General features: G+C 41.0%; 2 protein-coding genes and 1 long non-coding RNA gene across 4 annotated transcripts in view; 2 read left to right on the top strand and 1 right to left on the bottom strand.

Annotated features, from left to right (window-relative positions):
• BMPR2 (bone morphogenetic protein receptor type 2) overlaps positions 1–11,260 on the top strand; it is a 114,971-nt gene extending 103,711 nt beyond the window's left edge. Inside the window, exons 11-13 of the mRNA XM_013171715.3 lie at positions 274–446; positions 1,566–2,845; positions 4,565–11,260. Coding sequence (XP_013027169.1) covers positions 274–446; positions 1,566–2,845; positions 4,565–4,815 — 1,704 coding nt within the window. The 3' untranslated portion in view covers positions 4,816–11,260. The remainder of the gene's footprint in view (positions 1–273; positions 447–1,565; positions 2,846–4,564) is intronic.
• On the bottom strand, positions 1,067–20,216 carry LOC106030100 (uncharacterized). Its single transcript, XR_010832623.1, has 3 exons — positions 20,077–20,216; positions 14,547–14,671; positions 1,067–2,637 (listed from the first exon to the last, which is right to left on the bottom strand). It is a non-coding gene; the product is annotated as an uncharacterized lncRNA (long non-coding RNA).
• FAM117B (family with sequence similarity 117 member B) overlaps positions 19,422–20,252 on the top strand; it is a 28,806-nt gene continuing 27,975 nt past the window's right edge. Inside the window, exon 1 of one of the 2 annotated variants that reach the window (XM_067000021.1) lies at positions 19,422–20,202. In XM_067000021.1, the coding sequence (XP_066856122.1) occupies positions 19,611–20,202 (592 nt within the window). In that variant the 5' untranslated portion in view covers positions 19,422–19,610. The remainder of the gene's footprint in view (positions 20,203–20,252) is intronic. The other variant, XM_067000022.1, reaches the window with a different exon arrangement.

The raw sequence follows: 20,252 nt of genomic DNA on the forward strand, positions 1-20,252 counted from the left end.
CTGTAAATGTAACTTTTTCTAAATAATTGTCTTGTCTAAATAATACACTTTGGGTGTGTGTGAGGTATGATAATGGTAGTCCTTCATATTGCTGTTATTAGGGTAAACTAGCTTTGAATGAAATTGTGTTGTATATCTTCCATGTCTCTTTCTCACCAACTTGTGACTCTTCATCCACACCCATACAGTATGCTGCCATAGAACAGTAAATCAGAAGCATGATATAAAGGGAAAATAATTTAAGAAAGCGGGATTTTGTTTGTCTCCCGGCAGGCCGTGAGGTCACTTAAAGAAACAATTGAAGACTGTTGGGATCAAGATGCTGAAGCTCGATTAACAGCCCAATGTGCTGAGGAGAGGATGGCAGAACTCATGATGATCTGGGAGAGAAATAAATCAGTTAGTCCAACAGTCAATCCTATGTCAACTGCCATGCAAAATGAGAGGTAAGAAGAGAACACATTCGGTTTTAGTTGGCAGTGAATGTCCAATGCTTAGCTCACTCCAGAAAGGAAGCTAGAGCACGCTGTTCACTTCATGTTTCTGCACCTGTGAAGTGGATGTGTGTTATGTGAACTAGCCTGCACATGGGCATTGTATGATATGATCCTGATTGTTTTGTATTGCATGAATCCACAAAATAAACAATTTTTGTGGCTTTGGGTTCTTAAGATCTCCGATATATCCCCAAAATTCAGACACCTTGTATGTAAACAACTGTATTTATCACAGAGGGGCCTTTTAAGATGCATTTAGGCAAGCTGTCCAAACAGGCTTACAAAGACCTGGAGTCCGTGAATTGTCTCTAAGAGATTTTGCTAAATGATTCATTAAATTTCTGTTTAAAATGTTCTGCTAAAAGCTATGAATGTTCAGGCAGTAAGAGTTCAGGAAATTTCTAAGACTCGAACCTATAGCTATTCATTTAAAGAACTACAGGATCATTTTTTAACTCACCGTTATTCAGACCCCAGTGAGAGAGGTGCTGTGCATTTTTCTTCAGACAGAGTGAGAATTTGCAGAACTGACATATTAGTACTTAAATACTACACACGAGAGATCTGGATTTGAGAGAAAGGTAATGTTGCTGTATGTGGCACAGTTTATTGTCATGAAAGAATTCTGTTCAAAACATGGAACATCTAAATTGTTAAAAATAATAGATTTTTCATGGTTTAAGAGCTTGTGACTTTTTCCCAGCATCACGTTCTCCATCCTATGTATGTAGTTCTTGTTGCCCTTATTCAGCTTCACATCTCTGCAACTAGAGCAGTACCTTAGTATTGAACTGTACAAATAGAGTATTGAACAAATAGAAGAAAATTACTGTTATCTGACTTACTCATATAATAACATTTGTGATAAAACTGTTGTCCAGGTAAAACCACTTTCTGCTATCCAGGACTTTTCAAGGAAGTTACAGAAGGATCTCAGTTCTTACTGTATATGTCCTTAGTTGATGCATGAAAAGAAATAAAGACATTCATCTCTCTTAAATGAGCGGCTTTATAACATGAGGTGATATTTACATACATGACCCTAATATCACTTATTTTTTCTTAAAGGAATCTGTCACATCATAGACGTGTGTCAAAGATAAGGCCATATCCTGATTATTCTTCTTCCTCCTACATTGAAGATTCAATCCACCACACTGACAGCATAGTGAAGAACATTTCGTCTGAACATTCAATGTCCACGACACCGCTGACGTCAGGGGAAAAGAATAGAAACTCCATTAACTACGAGCGGCAACAAGCACAAGCTCGCATCCCTAGTCCTGAGACAAGTGTCACCAGTTTGTCCACCAATACTACCACCACCAATACAACTGGCCTCACTCCTAGCACTGGCATGACCACCATATCTGAAATGCCTTATTCAGATGAAACCAACTTACATACTGCAAATGTCATGCAGCCAGGTGGGCCCACTCCAGTTTGTCTGCAGTTAACAGAGGAGGACTTGGAAACAAATAAACTGGATCCAAAAGAAGTAGATAAGAACTTGAAAGAAAGCTCTGACGAGAATCTGATGGAACATTCACTTAAGCAGTTTAGTGGGCCAGATCCACTCAGCAGCACTAGTTCCAGCTTGCTTTATCCACTGATAAAACTTGCAGTAGAGGTGACAGGACAACAGGACTTCGCACAAGCTGGCAATGGTCAAGCATGTTTGATTCCGGATGTCCCATCTGCTCAGGTCTATCCTCTCCCCAAGCAACAGAACCTTCCGAAGAGGCCTACTAGCCTTCCTCTAAACACCAAAAATTCAACAAAGGAGCCACGGTTAAAATTTGGTGGCAAGCACAAATCAAACTTGAAGCAAGTGGAAACAGGCGTTGCCAAGATGAACACTATCAACGCCGCAGAACCTCATGTGGTGACAGTTACCATGAATGGAGTAGCTGGTAGAAGCCACAGCATAAACTCTCATGCTGGCACAATCCAGTATGCCAACGGGGCAGTGCCATCTGGCCAGACAGCCAGTTCAGTAGCACAGAGGGCACAGGACATGCTTCAGAACCAGTTCAGTGGAGAGGATAGTCGACTGAATATTAATTCAAGCCCTGATGAGCACGAACCCTTGTTGAGGCGGGAGCAGCAGGTTGGCCACGATGAAGGTGTTCTGGATCGCCTAGTAGACAGGAGAGAGCGACCACTTGATAATGGCCGAACAAACGTTAATAACAACAACAGTAATCCATGTCCAGTGCAAGACACAGCTACACTCAGTATCCAGAATGTAGCGAGAAATCCTGGACAGACCCAGACTAGAAGAGCACAGAGGCCTAATTCACTGGATCTATCAGCCACAAATAGTTTGGATAGCAGTAGTATGCAGTGTAAGTGCCTGCATAACTTGAATAATTTCCTTGACACTTTTTACTGAATAACTACGTATATCTGCTTGAATAGGAAATACTCCTGTGTCCCCTATCCCTCCACAGAGCATGCCTACTAAATGTCCTATAAATTTAATTTCTATCAGAACAATTTCAATCTTTCCAATCAAGTCCTGTCTTCTGTCTCCATCAACTCCAAAATGTTTTAGGTCGCCATCTGCCTTCCACATATATGAAATAAATCTGTCCCTTTCTACTTTGACTCTAGAAAAGGAGTGATTACTACTCTTGTTATTCTTTACAAGGCATTGACTTTGGCAGCTGCAAAGCATATTGAAATATCTCCTATTTCTTCCTTGAGGGACACATTGCACCTTCTTTTCCTTATTTTTCCTCATTCTCTTAAGAGTAGCTGGCTCTAAGATGGATTGTTTCAATAACTTCTTATGCGTACTTATGCACTTCATGACTTTTAAAGCAACTGATTTTACTGTATTAGCCCAGGCTAGGTGGACAGTCAGGCGTTCTCTAGTTTGTTATCTGAGATTCAACAATTAAAGCAGTCCTTTGTCAGTTTACCATGTACATATTAAAAAATAAAGTAGTTAGAGAAGGAATTTTAATAGACTCCTTCAAAATAACTGCCTTAGAGTTTTAAGCCAAAATATTTAGGAAGTTACAATGGGACTTTATTTCTCACAATAACAATGCAATCATGTAGTTAAATTAGGTATATTATCTGAGTTTATCTTTAGGTCTGTTGGAGCTGTTGGAAAGGTTTCCTAGATAATACACTTCAAGATGCTCTGTAGTCTTTGAAAGTTGCTTGCAAACCTCTGACTATGTTTAGGTATAGACTGACATACTAGTGAAATAATCTGGGGTGCCAGGCATTGCACGTTTGGAAAGAAAAGGTTTAGAAATTAACCAGAATAGTTCTTTCAAGAAATGTAATTGAATATTTAGCAATGGAATGTTTAAGCCTTCCTTTTAAGTCGGAAACCTTAATTTTTGTCTTTACACGTCAGCTTGAGTTGAAATTTTATTGAGGTAAAGGGAAAAGGTTATTGCAGTAACTTTCTTTATTTGGAGGTTAAGAAAAAAGAAAGGGTTTGGAGGTTAAGTGAAGTGATTTTTAACAGATTTCTACTGCTGAATTTTTATCCTGTTTCAAGTTGACGAGCAAGTATTTTTGTCAGTTTTACAACCTAACATCCCAAATCCTATTTAGTATCCTAACAGAGAACAGACCATTTTGCCTGCAGGCAAAGGCCTTGCCTGGGGCTTTGTATGTAAAGAACTGTTTTGTGAAGTGTAAAGTAGGATTATGGAATCTGTGATTCATTTATGCTACTGAAAGTTTAGCCTTTGCCATCCTGTAGTAGCTACATTATTTTTTTGTACCTCTCATTAGAGCTATGTAAGACATTATGATTGGAAAAATCTCCTGAAATGTCATATGCTGATTCTGCTGTTTGATGCCGATGTGCATTCAAGGTAGTGATGCAAACTACTTCACTGACGTAATTTCTGTCAGAGAACAGAATCTTCCCCCTTATTTTAGTAGCAGCTACTATTGTTGATATAGCTGTCACGCCTCTGCCATACAGTTGCTTCTTAATAAGATTTTCTTTTTTGTTCTGTTCTGCATGAGTAACCCTGGACTCTCCAGTCTAATCTTCCCTGTAATACTATTTTCTACTTTTTTTTTTCCTTCAGTAGGTGACTCCTCACAGGATGGCAAATCAGGCTCAGGAGAAAAGATCAAGAAACGTGTGAAAACTCCATACTCGCTTAAGCGGTGGCGTCCCTCAACATGGGTCATCTCCACCGAGCCACTGCACTGCGAGGTCAACAATAATGGCAGTGACCGGGCAGTCCACTCCAAATCCAGCACTGCTGTTTACCTTGCGGAAGGAGGCACTGCCACCACAATGGTATCTAAGGACGCAGGAGTGAACTGCCTGTGAAATACTTTAAATGCCGACAAATGACCTTTTTTTTGCATTATTTGAAACAAACATGCAGAAGACATTTAAAAAAAACTTTCTCCTCCTGTCAGCAACCCCTATCAAGGACTCGCTTTAAATAGATTTCAGCTATGCAGAAAATTTTTAGCTTATGCTTCCATATTTTTTTATTTTGTTTTATTTTTTGAATGTTTTTGCACTTTTATTTAGTATCACTAAAGTTAAGTCTGTCTGTTTTGACCACGGAATATATATATGTGTATCAAAAATGTGGTCTCAAAATATTTTTTTAAAAAAAAGTAACAAAAAAGTATTGCTGATAATCAGTTTGGACCAGTTTCTTAAGGTCACTAAGATCATAAGCAGACTATAAGACAGGTTTGACTGCAGTGGTGTCTTGTAACCATGTTTTGATTTCTGTGCACAAGCTAGTCTGTATATTTCTATGTTACAAAGTGTATTCTCTTTTGATTACCCCACCCTGCCATTTTTCGTGTCATGTTGAAATGTGCAATAGTCTATAGTTCACAGTATGCTTTATTGAAAAGTGTTTCTAAAACTGCCACGTGTTCCTCTTTTTGTATTTGTTAATTTTTCCCTGACAGTTGAGCAGTCAGCCAGTCATGAGAGTGAACTTTGCACACCATAGCCAGCTTGAAGCAGCTGCCTATATCACATTGTGCTCCAAGGTGACAACGCATGAATTTTTCCCCAGCTTGAAAGGGCTTTTAAAAAGGAACGAAAAATATGAGCTCAGTATCTTTCATTTGATTCTTCCAAACTGAAATGCTTTTCCTTACCAGTAGTAGATGCCAGCCTGTGAAGTTCTGAGTAACAAACCATTGAACAAATTTAAGGCAACAGTTTCAGACATTCTTGTATGTTATTTTGTGTGTAGTTTCACCCTTTGTGTTTATGTAAAACCGTACTTAGATCACTAATAGTGTACATTGAAAAATGCATTTTCAACAGAAATGTAAATAACTATCATACTTAAGAGCTCTGGTGAAGATAGGTTGCAAAGATATTTTGTTTATGCAGAGGAAAAATCATCAATCTTATTTGGCAGAAAACAGTTTTGGGATGAGTCACAAGTCTTTCTTAATTTAACACCTCACAGACGGTTTGGGGTAAAGTCAGGCTGATTACTTATGCAGCTAGGTGCAACCTGATTGGCTGCTGTTGCTAAGTTAAAACTCTTCTTCCCCTCAGATTTTTAAAGCCCTTCATTCATCTTGTTAAAATCTATTGTATGCTTTTAAAATTCATGGTTACGGGTGTTTGGGGACAGGGATGTTTTTCCTCTGGTTAGACCCTTCTTTCAGTTTGTATTTAACACTCCACACATTGATTTTGGGTGTCAGTGAACATGAATGTAATACATATTGAGATAACTTTTTTTTTCACCATCTCATGTGCAGCCTCTTAAACTCTGTAAGTTTTTGTAGAATGATCATTTTTACTGCCTACTTAAAGAAAATTAATTTCCTTACTGGTCAGGACTTCCTTCTGCCTAAGAAATATCCTTCCACCGAAGAAGTACTCTGAAAACACTTCAGTAAAAATATTTAGATAAAAAAATATATATAACACATGTCAGTCTTTGGTACTGAGTAAGGTTTTATCACTGAAAACTGTTAATGTTCAAAGAAAGAAAATCTATGCAGTCAGCCTGCCAAACTCCTATGGCAGGATACTGGCAGCGAACAATTGCCTCCCCCAACCTATCTTCTTTCAGCAGTCTGAAACAGATGCTCTGTGCTTTCAAGCTCATTTGTTTCCTTGCTATTGTATTACTTTTCCCCATGAGGTAAACATGCCAACTCTGTTTTGTACATCTGATATAACTGGCATAATGTATGCCTTGCTACATCTGATTCTTGCTGTTTCTCAAAACCTTTGTTTGTGCTTGATTTCTAGGATTTTTCTCTTGTAATGCTTATTAACGGTTTCTTAGAATCTCTGAGATATCTCCAAGAGATAATTCTAAATCCAGACTTTTGATTCAGAGTAGTTGCAGAAATGCAAGATATGAGACAGAGTTTGGAATGCCTGTGCTCTTTAAGTACCAGTTTGAGTAATACCTTTCATCTCTGAGGCACAATTCTGTTATATCAAAGTATAAATACGTTGTTATATTTCTCCTCTTCAAAAATACACCCTTTCTCTGGTTTTACTTTTAATTCACTCCCCAGCTTCCCATCTGCTGCAATCTTGCATCCCAGATGTTGAAAACTTGCCAGTTGCTCAGCTGGGTTTCAAGACCTGAATCAGAATTTTTGGCATTCTGTTCATAACGTTGGCTGTGTTTTGCATCTCTTTTGGACTTCTTCAAGTCCACATTTGAAGTACAGTATGTTGTTTAGTGATGATTGCTGTATCATGCAAATTGAAGATTCTTCACTCCTTTCCCAATGACTCTTTCATTTGCCTTACATGTATCATCCATCAGTATTTCAGAATGTGGGCTGAAAAGCATATTTAAGACATTCTTATCTAACTTGACACTCTAGGGAAAGAAAAGTTATTTGCCCTGACTACTGCTTCTTTCAGCTAAGACAGATTTGCAGCAGTCTTCTAGCCTTTTGTTTCAGTCCAATGTTTTAATTAGGAAAAAAAAATCCAACTTTTTTATGCTTCATGAAATGAAAATCATTTTAATACCAGATGAAAAGGTTCTTCTGCAATTTTCTTTAAGTGTTCTTAAAGCAAGCATAATAATTTCACTTCCTTTATCTTTTTCTGTCACTTGCTGGAAAGCCTTTTGGTGTGAATTATAATTAGCAAAAAGTATTGGATTGGTAACCTACCATGGATAAATATAATTTGTAACTTGATAGAAATGTGTACTTTATCACAAAATATCCTATACATTAAATAGAGAAAAACTATTTATTTTTAAAGGTCAGTCAAAACAAACTCTTAACTGTGTAACAAAATATTGTATTTCTGCACAGCTAGATGAGATCAGATTAGCACAGTTTGTTTTTAATGCTTATTTTAGTAATGTCCTTTTTAGCTCACAGCACATAATCCAGTCTCCATATAATACTTTCTCTGTAAATTAAATGATACTGAATTTTATCTAATATCTTGGAGAATCATCTTTAACCAAACAAAATACATGTAAGAGAGAATTCTACAGATCAGACACATGGATAGATGATAAATGTACTATAATCAAGGGAGACGAATGCGTTTTATTTCTTTGCTTTTTTTAGCATAATGATTAAAGTTGATAATTTTCTGTCAATATCTCATGTAAATTGCAGACAAGATAAATATAGAAAAATGAAAAAAAGAATGATAGTGTAAATATATATGAATTGTGCTACTGTCAAATAGGCAACAGTAGAATATTTGCTATGGTAATTTATAATGTATAATTCAAGTCAAATATTACGGCAAACATTTGTGATGTTTCTATATATAAGCCAAAATTCAAAAGCTTATTGATTTTAGAAAATGACATGCTAGTAGAAGTTAAATGAGTTACTTAGGTTAATGCAATGTCTATTTTACTGTTTCCTATAATAGTGATACTCGCCAACATGACATGGTTTTTAGAATGTGAATTCTAACCATTTGAACAGACATGCCTGCATAGTCAAATTTATTTTCTTCTAAAATTGACATGTGCAAGTAAGATTATCTGCAACGCTTCCCCTGAATTTACTTACAAAGCTCTATGCTTCATGTACTAAACAATTAGGATTAAAAATGGCTTTCTTGGAACTCTGAGATGCACTTAAATTGCACAGCTAAACGCTAAAGGAGTTCCTAACTTACAAGAAAACCAGTTGATACTGTCGTCTTCAGAATATTCTCTGAAACAAGGAACACTTTTTTGATTGTGTTTTACTTTCTTACCATAGTTCATTCAAGTCTTCTTTACATTTTGAAAATTATCTAATTTTCATTGGCAACAGTTTCATTTTTTTTTTTTAGTGCACAGGGGACAAAAAACAATGAAAGATGGATGCTGGCAGGTTTCAGGAAAAACAAATGAACAGAACCCTTATTAATATGTTTATAAAGTGTGTATCCTCCCATCTGTCAACTCTCCTAAAAAGAAATCTTTAATCCTACCTGTCTCAGAAAGGACAATAAGGAGGTTCTGTATTTGTATGGAATGGATTATTGGGAAAAAAATAACAATAATGAATTGTTGCGTAGAAATTACATATGTATACCTGTATAAAAATAATAAAGTTCCCAATGCTGAAACAGTGATTTTAAGTGAGAAAAATAATAATTGCTTAGCAGAGTAGTATATGCATGACCTGATGTATATGAAATTTGAATTTGGAGCTGCTTATTATAGATTGAAATAGGTTTGATTAGACTATGAAAGTTGGGTTATAGACTGGATGACTTAGTATTTTGCATAAATTTGGATTATTTGAACTTTTCTATCTGGTCTCCCACTATCCATTTTGCCAAGTAAATATATTAACCTCCTTTTTTTTTTTAATGTCCTTATTATTTTTTGTTCAAATTTAGTCCTTTCTTCAGTGAGAAAGCTATAGCAGTAGAGCTAAATATATATATTTTTATGTAAACTCTGTATGTATTTAGATGTATATGCATATCATGCATAAATTCCAGGATTAAATTCTGTGAGTTACAGCATCAGATGTTAGCACTGGTATCAAGTATTCTTTTTCAGATACCATTTTTAAGTTGTCTTTGCAATAAAAATTGGGCACAGACTGAGACGCATAATCCAGCAGTGTAAGATCTCCCATGACAGACTTGTCACTGTTTTTTTAATGCAGTAGCTATTGTTAGGTGTGTGGTTGCCCTGTAACACTTTTTTTTAGGCCATTAAATCCAATTACATTTTAGGCTTCTATGTTGTAATATAAAGCCTCAAGCTATAGAAATACATATGTTTGTTATTTTTTTCCCCTAAATTGGTTCATTTTATGCAAAATAGTAAAAAATCAGATTTCTCATTTTGGGGTTTCTTCTGTACTGACTAAAATTGGTAGCAGAACTTCCAGTTATGCAGCAAAGAGATTTAGGCATTCCTGCAAATCAAAATGGGAGTTCGGTTTGGCACAAGTTTATCTGAGGAAACCAGTATCTAATCAGCTGGTGCTTGAGCCAAATGCAGCTGAAATCAAAGATGAGTCTGCCATTGATTATGAGCAAGGGAGGGCTAGTTAAGCTGGCATTGGTTTTAATAATTCCTTGGGAGGATTAGCCCTGGGAAAGCTAAGGTAGAATGTTGGTTAACTTCAGTGCATAGGTCATGTTTCAATAGGCACTGTAACTGTCACAGTGAGGAAGGATTTCTTCAAAGTTCTTGCAGGCTTCTGCAGATATATTACAGCATACAAGTGTCAGGAGCATAGTATCTCACCTGGTAATTATTTTAAACCAGAAATAATTACCCTTTATAACTTAGAAGCTTCCAGGTCTCCCAGAAGTCAACTTTTATAACCCATTAACTTGTTTTAAAGACAGAGCAAAAATGTTGAGATTTATTCCTAGAGCACTTGATTCACTTTTTTTGTGCTTCAGAACTGTATCATGAAGTATCACGCTTCAATCTTCCTTATTCAAAAAGAGAAAAAAAGTTAATGTTTCTGTAATTTTTTAAAAAGTCAAAAGAACACAAAGAAACAGGCAAGTCCAAGTTATCACTGCCTTTCATTTGTCACTTGAATTTTCTTATTTGTGACTCTTCTGTCTCTTTCACAATGTTGAAATGTACTTAAAAAGGTTCGTATGTAATGTTTCTTGTCTGCTTTTTGTCTCTAGAGGAAAGTGTGCTCTATTCACATTTATATAAGCTGGAATCATATTTTACAAGTGCTGTTGATTATTTTCCCCCCAAATGCAGTATAAGAGGAAAATGAACATGGCAAAGACTGAATTCTAGTGTTTGGTCTTCTGTAGGGACTGAAATTAGGACATGTGAAACTGCCATTTTCCTTATGAAAGACTGTAAAGAGAGCATTTCTGAGCGAGCTTTTCTGGGGAAGAGGGGGGAGAAACCCTAGAATATGGAGTCTCATCAGAACCCTTTTGTTAACGGGTATTTTTGTTTTTTCTCTCAAATGATTGAGGAAATATCATGTATGAATTTATAAATAATTGCTTTCAGTTATTTCTTTTGTATAAGCTGCCCAATACCCTTGCTATGCTATATAAGTTGTGTTTCATGGAACAGTGTGAGTATGAAATAAAAAGCTAATTTTTTTTAATCATCTGTGGATGCCACTATGAAAGCTGACATTGTTAAAGCCACTACAGAGTTTTCTATGAATACTTGTAAGAATTGCTTTGTTATATATAAACCTAAATAAAGAGATTGTATTGATACAGAGACATTGGATAAGAACATTTAAAAGGCTATTCTTTAGGTCTAAAAGAAAAGGCTTGCTGTAAAATGGTGCATTATTCCATTTATTAAAGATCATATTAATGACAAAAAGCATGGTCTTTTGTGGCTTTTTCATGGTATTATTGGCCATCAGTGCTCCCAGGAGTGAGGGGAAAACTGTTGCAGTATATTATTTTGTTGGTGGAAGAATGAGGAACTACTTCATTGCTGTGAGCTGAACAGGACCTTCAGATACCTTAAGCATGTGACAGATTATACATTGCACTGTTATCTGATAACAGCGTGAAATAATTAGGGCTTGCCTTTACTACATTAATGCACTGCCTCTCTGCTTTTTTTGCCTGTTCTCACTGGTCAGCAGTTAAGATGCTTACATTAGCAACTAAATATAGTTTGTGTGCATTTCAAAGTGCTGCAACATGCATCCTTCACCTTTAAGCACCAAGCACTGTACTCTGGGACCTCACTGGCTTCAGAACTTCCTGTTACACACAGACTGGTGGGGCACATCCTGCACCTCAGTTGCTCTGGTGTTTACATATCTCCTCACTTAATTCTTGCTGATTTATTTTTCTGTATCCACAGCAATAATGTTTCTCGCAAGCAAATAAGGTGGGGCAAGTCTGACACCTCTGTGGCCAAAGAGCTACCTTATGAACAAAAAGAAAGAGCGTGAAGAGCTTTCTTGCTGTCATCAATGAGGAGGAAGCAACAAACTGAGGCAAGTAGTGCATGGGTTGAACACTTGCCTATACTGCAATTCACCTCAGCCTCACAAATGAATCTTGAAATCCCTGGCTACAGGGAGGGACCATTACAAGCCTCACCTCCCCTCTGAGCAGGAAGCAGCCACCTGTGATCTTCCAGGCGGGATGTGCAGATACCTTGGGGCTTTTTGCCTCAGAAGGATTAGGAGATTAGGACAGTTATTGACAAGGAGAAGGTCCCTCCCAAAAGACAGCACTGTGCTTACATGTGGTGGCTTGCTGTTGGCTCAAGATAACTGAGCAACACCAGCTCACAGGAAAAAGGCTAGCTCGCCTGGTCTTACTACTTACATGTGAAGCTTTAAGGACAGGCTCACAATGCTCTTTTTATCTAGAGGTCTCAATGACGTTGATGGCAGCTTGAGACCTCTGAAGTCTTCTCAGGATCAACTCCAAGGAAGTTAGATTTCCCGTGAGGCTGTAGTCGGGAAGAGTCAGTGGGGGCCTGGGCCACCTGGAGCTCTCGCATGCTGGCAACCCCCTGAAGCTCTCATCTCCTGTGCCACAACAGGCCTGTTCCCTTGTTCCCTGCTGCCTTGCCATAGGGGGCAGCTCCTCTTCTGGCACAGGTGAGAAAAGCTAGTTGGTGGCACTGCTGCAGCAAGTCTGGGGAGACTTGATCAAGGGCAAAACCAGAAACACCTGTATGCCCATTTTACCTTTGCTAGTGCCCTGGAAGGCCAGGCTGCAGCTGCCAAGGAAAGCTGGGAGCCTGTGCGCAGGGTGGCCATGTGGAAAGTAGAAGTGTCGTTCCCCCCCCCCCCCCTCCGCAACAGTTATCACTCCTTGCTGACAGCAAGAGCAGCCAAGCCTTGCCCTAACCCAGCAGGTGTGGCTGAGTCTTATCCTTAGGGCATCTGAGAAGCCTTGAGTCAGCTCTGCAATAACAAATTGTTACCAGTGAATTTTACCGATATTTTTGACTGGGTATGAGAGCTACTCAGACCCAAGAAATAGTCTCCCCAAGTGATTTCTGTGCGTGACCTTATGCACACACCTCAGTCAGCTCTCTCCTGCAGAAATAACCACTTTTATTCAGCTTTTGCTTTGCTACTGGGAAATGAAAGTAAAACAACAACAATTATATTCCCCTTTGTTCCAGGGCAGTGATGCAGCTGCAGGACATACTTTGTGGAACACAGCCACATCAGTCTTTCACTTGTTTCCATTCAGGCTTTTTTTCTCCCCATTTACTTCTTGCTAATTCTGATGTTATGTAAATTTTCCATGTGCAAGAGATTATAGACATCTGCTCTCTGGCATGATCCAAAGCACATTCTATTGGGTAAGAAGGTTAATTTTACACAGGCAGGAAAACTCTACTTTACCAAAATGTTTTTATGTGTATAAAATCAGCTTTTCATGTTAGCCTGAAAGATTGTCATTCTTCTTCAAATGAGGAGTTGAAATGTTTTGATTTCTAAAATTTAAATGGCACACTCAGGCCCTCTGCTTTTATGTCAGGGGATATTCCTCTTTTCAGATCTCAGTACCACAGCGGAAGTCTGGGAGAAATCCACAAATGCTGATCTAAGTCTAAGTCATGTGCTGGGGAGCACTCATGCCTCTTTGCCAAAGACAACAGATAACTCTGCCCCAAGACAGCTGGTAGACACTGGGACACAGCTGGTAGACACTCCCTGTTTGTAGGGAGTGGTCTGTGGAAGATGACTGAGGAAAGCAAACCTATATTTACTAGGCAGCATCTGAGCAAATGGCATTTTTAGATGGGGCTCACAAGGGCACTGGAAAACTTTCAAGGATGCAAGTATTGAGAAAGGTTGGAAACAACTGATCTAGGTGCTTTTTAGCTCCTGACAGGAAGGACAGCACCTTCCCAAGACCCTCCACCACAACCCAAGGACCTTTTTAGAATGAGCGCATGCACCCAGTACTTAGCAGTCATGGTTTTGGCTAAGTGTTGGTTGAAAGGCTGCCAGCAGCAGAGGGGCTTGGAGCTTTGCCTAGCTTTGCCTCTTTCATCTTCTCAAAGATCATATCCTCTCTCTCAGTGATGGCTCTCTGGGTGTCCTGGAGGCAAAGCCAGGTTGAACACAAGGCGCAATGTATGAGGACGGGATGGCACAATGGAGATGAAGTGGTGTCTGGTTGAGATGTAACCATACAGTTAAAAGCTCCCCTGCCCCTCATGGCTAAACACAAGGAGACTTTAGAGCATTACTTGATCGTTACTCTCTAAGTAGGTATTTTCTCAAATCAGAGAATCCCATGTGCCCACCCCATCATACACTCAGCTAAAGTTAATTAGTTTAACTGCAGAACTACTACATGTATGTGGACAGAAAAGTTATTTCATCACTGCTTCTCAATGCATGAATAAGCCACGCTAACATAATTTTAACAATCTCTTGAGCTTTTATAAATGTTATAAAAACAAACAGAACCAAAACAAGTTTGTAGACCTGAATCAGAAGGACGGATCTTTCTTCTATGTCCTCTTAAGTGAATAGTGTCTATAGCTATATGCCTATTTATCACACATACAGCATTACATTCTGTAATATGACCATAAAATATACCTTACTGAAATATTTCCATTTATCAAATTAATTGATAATTTTGACAATTGAGATAAATATTTTACTCACAGTAATATAGTTCCATTACATTCACAGTACGGAAATTGTGTCCTTGGCTTGTGATAGTAATCAGTATTCAATGTTCATAAATCAAATTTTCTTCCATTGTTCATATGCATTCTTCTGCCTTGGGACTAGAAATACAGAAGCCTGTTACATGTCTAAATACAACACAAAAGTAGATTAATCTCTGTGCTATTTTGCAAGCTCTATGACTATGTGCTAAAAATAGTAAGATTTTGGAAAATACTTAAAAAAAAAAATATCTCCTAAAAGGAAGGAAAGTTTTGTTGCTGGAAGGAAGGAGTTACGTGTAAGTTATTATTCAGTGTATTTTGGGGGGGGGATAGTTGTGGGAGATTAAACTGTGGCTTGTTTAAATGAATTAGGCCACTTCTGTCAGTGGCACTGAAGCCAAAAATTCAGACACGTGGCAGACAATATGCTTTTCCTCCTGCTCATTTTCTTCCTTCAACAGAGCCTGAGAACAGTTGCAGTTACTCTCAGCTGGCAAGAACTCATGTTGGTGAACCAAGCGTGACTCCAATTGCTCCTTTCCATCAGCAGTTGGACACTTTCACAAGGTCCTTACTTAGGGTTGCTACTGTTATTTAATGTGTGTTCAGAAAATTGATCTTTATGCATGGAAAATCATGTAGCATGGAGGTGAACTTAGTTCTGGCTTCTACAGAAGTTTGTACCTCTCCCAGGTAATTGTGTGGAGTGGAAACATCTCTCAAGCTCACTGTTAAGAGTTGCATTGAGGAACAGTGTTTGTAAAAAAAAAAAAAAAAAAGAAAGAAAAAAATTACTTATAATGCCAGTGAGAGATATTATTTTAATTTTTAATTATTTTAATTTTTATGCCTCAAGATATTATTTTATTGTATGAGACATTTTCTTAAAGATTGTAAACTTATAAAATGTGGCAAGAGTGCATTTTTGTTTTAAGTTGCCTTTTACTTATTGCAAGTATCTTGACTTATGTCCAGGGTCCCATCTGTTGTTTTTATTGTTTTAATCTTAATACCTTATTTTCAATCTGCTTGCCTCCTCAAATCCCCCCACATATTCTGGAATACTAACTAGGATCTTAAAGGTTTTGTGAGAAGCAAATTCTATTAAATTTGTCCTATTTTTTAAAAGTATTTTTCCCCTGTTGTTGTTGAACACCCACGTAAACAAGCAAAACTAACTCACTCTGCAGGGGAGAGATGGGAAATGCAGTGAAATATCCTGGGGCATAATCTAATGTTTAGATTAGGCTCCCAGAATCTTTAATCTTTCAACCTTCAACATTACTCGCAACAACTGTAGGTATAACAATTACAGACAGTAGATTGCTCTTTTATGAGTGCTACTTTGCATTAATTTAATTTCAGAGTAAGTCGAGAAGATATTTGAAGCTACTTGAAGCCCAATCATTTTCCATAAGGTTTGCTCATTACTTTTTTTAGCAGTATTTTTTTTTAGCAATATTTTTAACAGTACATTTTTCATATATATTATTATGAGCAGTGAGTGGATCTACCCATAGAACTTCAGTCCTCAGGACAATAAAATTTCTTAAGCATTGGTTGTTTTGGTAGTCAGTACAGAGGGATTTGGGCTTACAAACTTAGTTAAACCTCTTTCACCCTTTGTTTCTCTGCTTTTGATTCAGGATCACTATTTTGATCGCTTCCCTACTTATGTCCCTATCGTCACAAGGCTGCAAATTTGTTCATGCAGCTCTGTGTGTTTTATCAGTCTGCCTTTGAGGGCATTCTCGATAAGCTTCTATCATTTGGATTGATTTGTTTGTAACTGCAGCTTTCACTACTCTCTGTATTTTAAGAAAGAATCAACACCTTGCATGCAACAGGATGCCTGCAATACCTGAATTTAATCTCCCAACAATGACTACTAGGCAGCACATTTTGGAAGGGCTCTGGTGAGGTGCTGAGTGCCCGTTACCTCCAGGCGCTGGCACTTCACTTGGGCGTGTGAGTGTACCAGGTCTGCTCAGCTCATGCAGGACAATGGGATGAGTAAAAATACTACGTAGAGATGCTGAAGCCAGAGAGATGGATCCTGTGCATGTGGAGTGACTCCAGTGGGCTTGCTTATCTAAAAGGCTGGTTTAAATGATACTGATAAGAAGGCTCATAACTTCTCTGACGATAATGATTTTCATTCCTGTTGGTTTTGGATTGCTGTTGGCACCATTATGATAGGTGTTGTGGGCAGAATAAGAGACCCACTGATGGGAAGAAATCACAGCCCGCAGATGCCACATGAAACTGTGTGAAATGCATGGTGCGAAGGTGGCCTGGACGCCATTTGGCAAGTCCGAATGCAGCAAGGAGTGTGACAGCTGAAACAAACCCCAGCTCGTGGGAGATGTGAATTGAAAGGAGAGTCTGGGGGGGATTTGGATCCAAGTCACTGGGGGGAGGGCTTTCGCTTTGACTTTTCTGTTATTAAAAAGAATGTTTCAAAACTATTTTCAAGTCATTCATAATACTGCTTTAGTTGTTTCTTTTATTTCCATAGGGTGTAGGAGTAAGATCTGTTGTAACACATTTATTACAGTTTAAACAAATTAATGTATGAAGTACGCACAGTTTGATTAGGTACATGATTTTACATGTTGAACTTTCATGTCTAATGCATGTAAAGCAATACAACTGCTGATGAGAAGCATACATAAATGCTTTGCTTTATATTCTCATAACAACTGTGTGGAGCAGTGCCATTTTTTGCAGCATGACAATAATGTGGGAAGTACTATAATTGTCACAGATATCGTGACTTGGCTCCAAAAAGTGCATCATGCAAAAAATATAAATCAATACCTTTCATTTTTGGCCTCTTCGAAACAGTATCAGAGATTAGGATTTCTTCAAAATATTTTATGCCTTAAATCCTTATGGCACACTGTTCCAAACAATGCCAGTATTTCTGGAGAGGGCAAACAGTCCAAGTAGCAAAAGCCTGCTGAACAACTGCACCAGCATTGGCAGTAGGTGATGTCATAGCAAAGAGGATTACATATTCTGGTCTTGATTGAAAATTGCAACCAAGATGTGAAATAAATGCTGCACAGGTTAACCTGCATTAGGGTGACCTAACTCAATGACCCAGGCTGCCAACAAAGCAGCAGACAGGTTCTGTTTATTTCTCTTAGGCACGGCATGCCAGTGTGCTGTTTTTCTACCTCCAAGACATTTTCCTGTGGAGCATCATGAAGCTTGGGTTCTCTTTTTCAGTGTATCCATGGAGTTGCAGAGGGAGTTCTGAGATCCTTTCACCTCCACTGCCTGTTCTCTGCCTCATGGCCATCCCTGATGAGGCGAACACTGTCTCCCAGACATTTCCCTAATTAAGTGCATTATCTGGGACTATGATGCTTTGGCACATTGTACCAGCAGTACTTGTGATGGCTACAAGAAAAGGACTGGGAAGTGGTCCCACGTGTATCATTCGTAAGGTGACTTAAGTAACTTGCATACTGTAAGGAGGGGGTACAAAAGACTGAGGGTAGTCTGCCAGGCTCTTGGTCCCTTTCCTTGACAGCCACTTTCAAAGGTAGCCCAGGATAATTCTCAATATTGGGCACAGCCTTGTAGCCAGTTTTGGTTGACCCATTGTGCTACCATGAAGGCTATGTTACTAATATGCCTGTGAGCAGGCGTGATGTCCTTCAAAGGAAATTTAATTAATGCAGAGTGCAGCAGCTAACTTCATAACAAGCTCATCACCAGAAATGCATCATTCTCATTTCTCATAATAAAAATCTCTTGACAGGAACTTTGGCTTTCAAGGCTGTAGGTAGGCCTGTGTCCAGGCATCCTTAAAAAGGGCCTATACACATAGTCTTGCTTTTCAGGTTTGTTAAAATTGTCAGCCACAAAAATGAAGTTCTTCAAAGGGGAAGACAGGGCTTTTTAAGTAAAGGAGGCTTCAATCAAAAACAGCAAAGGAGAAAAGAGAAAAAACCCAACCTACCCAAAAGAGAACAGTATGTAATTTGTTGTCACATCATTTGTATCATAGCAATGGTATTCAATTGCAACACGCAACTTGCAGAACAATATTGAAAGGAATTTGGCATTTGGCTACAGAAAGTCCTCTGGAGTAGCCCAGAACTGGCACTGGCAATAGAAAGAGAAGGGAGGATTTATAGATTCCTATGATCTGAGGGTGCTAAAGGGTGTTTACCTTACAGCTAAATAATTCAAACGTGTGAACCAAGGCCTATTACAAGCACGTATGCGCTCCTCTGAAGTATAAATCAGGTTAAGAAGATGCTGGCATTTAACCAGTACTTTTAGAAGATTGCAGCAAAGATACAAAGAGTCTAACGGAGAACAGTAAACAAAGCAATTAAGGGAAAAAGGGGGGGGTCAAGTCTGCCTGGATATTACCCACACGCCTGGTGCCATCATCTGCAACGCTAAGCCGGTGGCAAAGCGATTGGATAAGGCGCTGCTGAGCCCTCGTCCTCTCCCGCAGGGCAGCCCTGCTCGTAGTGTGCAGCCGCCTCCCGGGTGGCGCTCCCCGCCCGGTTACGGGCCTTCCGCCCGACGGCTCGGCTCGGCTCGGCTCGGCTCGGCTCGGCCCCGCCCGGCCCGGCAGGCGCCAAGGCCCGGGGGCTCACGGCTCACGGCTCCCCCCGGGCGCTCCTCGAGGCCGGCGGTCCTGGGGCCGCGGCTGCGCGTCCGCCTGCACGTGCCAGGGCCGCCTGGCCCTTTAAGGGCTGCTCCCCCCCTCTCCCCGCGCAGGCTCGGCCACTCAGCAGCGCGGCCCGCAGCCAATGGGCGCGCGGTAGCTGCGCGAGCCGAGCGGCGGCGCGGCCAATGGGCGGGCGCGCGGGGCGGGGCGGGCGGCCGGGGCACTATTGTTGATGAGGCGCACGGAGGCTCCGGAGGCAGCGCGGGGCGCCCCGGGCTGGGCACGGCGGCGGCCGGGAGGGGACGGGGCCCCGGCCGCGTGAGGCGTTGGGCCCGCGGCGGGACCTGCCCGCGGCGCTCTCTTTCTTATTTTCCTTCTTTCTCCGCCGGCGGCCGCCTTCCGCCGGCTCCCCCCGCCATGTCCCACCCGCGCGTGCGGCGCGGCGGCTCCCCGACCCCGGGCACCGCGCTGGGGGGGGGCGGCGCGGCGGCGGCGGCGGGCGGCGGAGCGGGAGCGAGCAGCCGCCTCCAGCCCATGCGGGCCACGGTGCCCTTCCAGCTCAAGCAGCAGCAGCCGCAGCAGCAACATGGCAGCCCCACGAGGAGCGGCGGCGCGAGCGCCCCGGCCGGGGGGCTCCCGCGCGCGGCGCCCTCCTCGCGCAGCATCAGCCCCACGCGTGCGGCGCCCAGCGGCCGCAGCGGCCCCGCCACGGCCCCGCAGCCGCCGGTGGGGGGGAGCAGCGCTGCCGCCGCTTCGACAGCCTCGTCCTCGCGGGGCAGCCCCACGCGCGCCGGCGGGGCCCGAGGCAGCCCCCCGCGGCCCCACCATCTCCCGCCGCCGCCTCCCCCCCCGCCGCCACCGCCGCTGGGCTGCGGGCCCTCACCTTGCTCCTCCCCGCTGCCGGAGGGCAGCGCCACGGCGGCGGGCAGGGTCCGGCACCGGCGGCAGTCGCCGGAGCAAGGCAGGAGCTCGCCGGAGAGGAAGAGCCCCGGCTCGCCGGGCTGCAGAGGTGAGCTCCCGGCCGCCCCTCACGCCGCGCACCTGCCGCCCGCTGAGGCG

Source organism: Anser cygnoides, chromosome 6 (genome assembly GCF_040182565.1).
Source record: "Anser cygnoides isolate HZ-2024a breed goose chromosome 6, Taihu_goose_T2T_genome, whole genome shotgun sequence".
Taxonomy (NCBI): domain Eukaryota; kingdom Metazoa; phylum Chordata; class Aves; order Anseriformes; family Anatidae; genus Anser; species Anser cygnoides.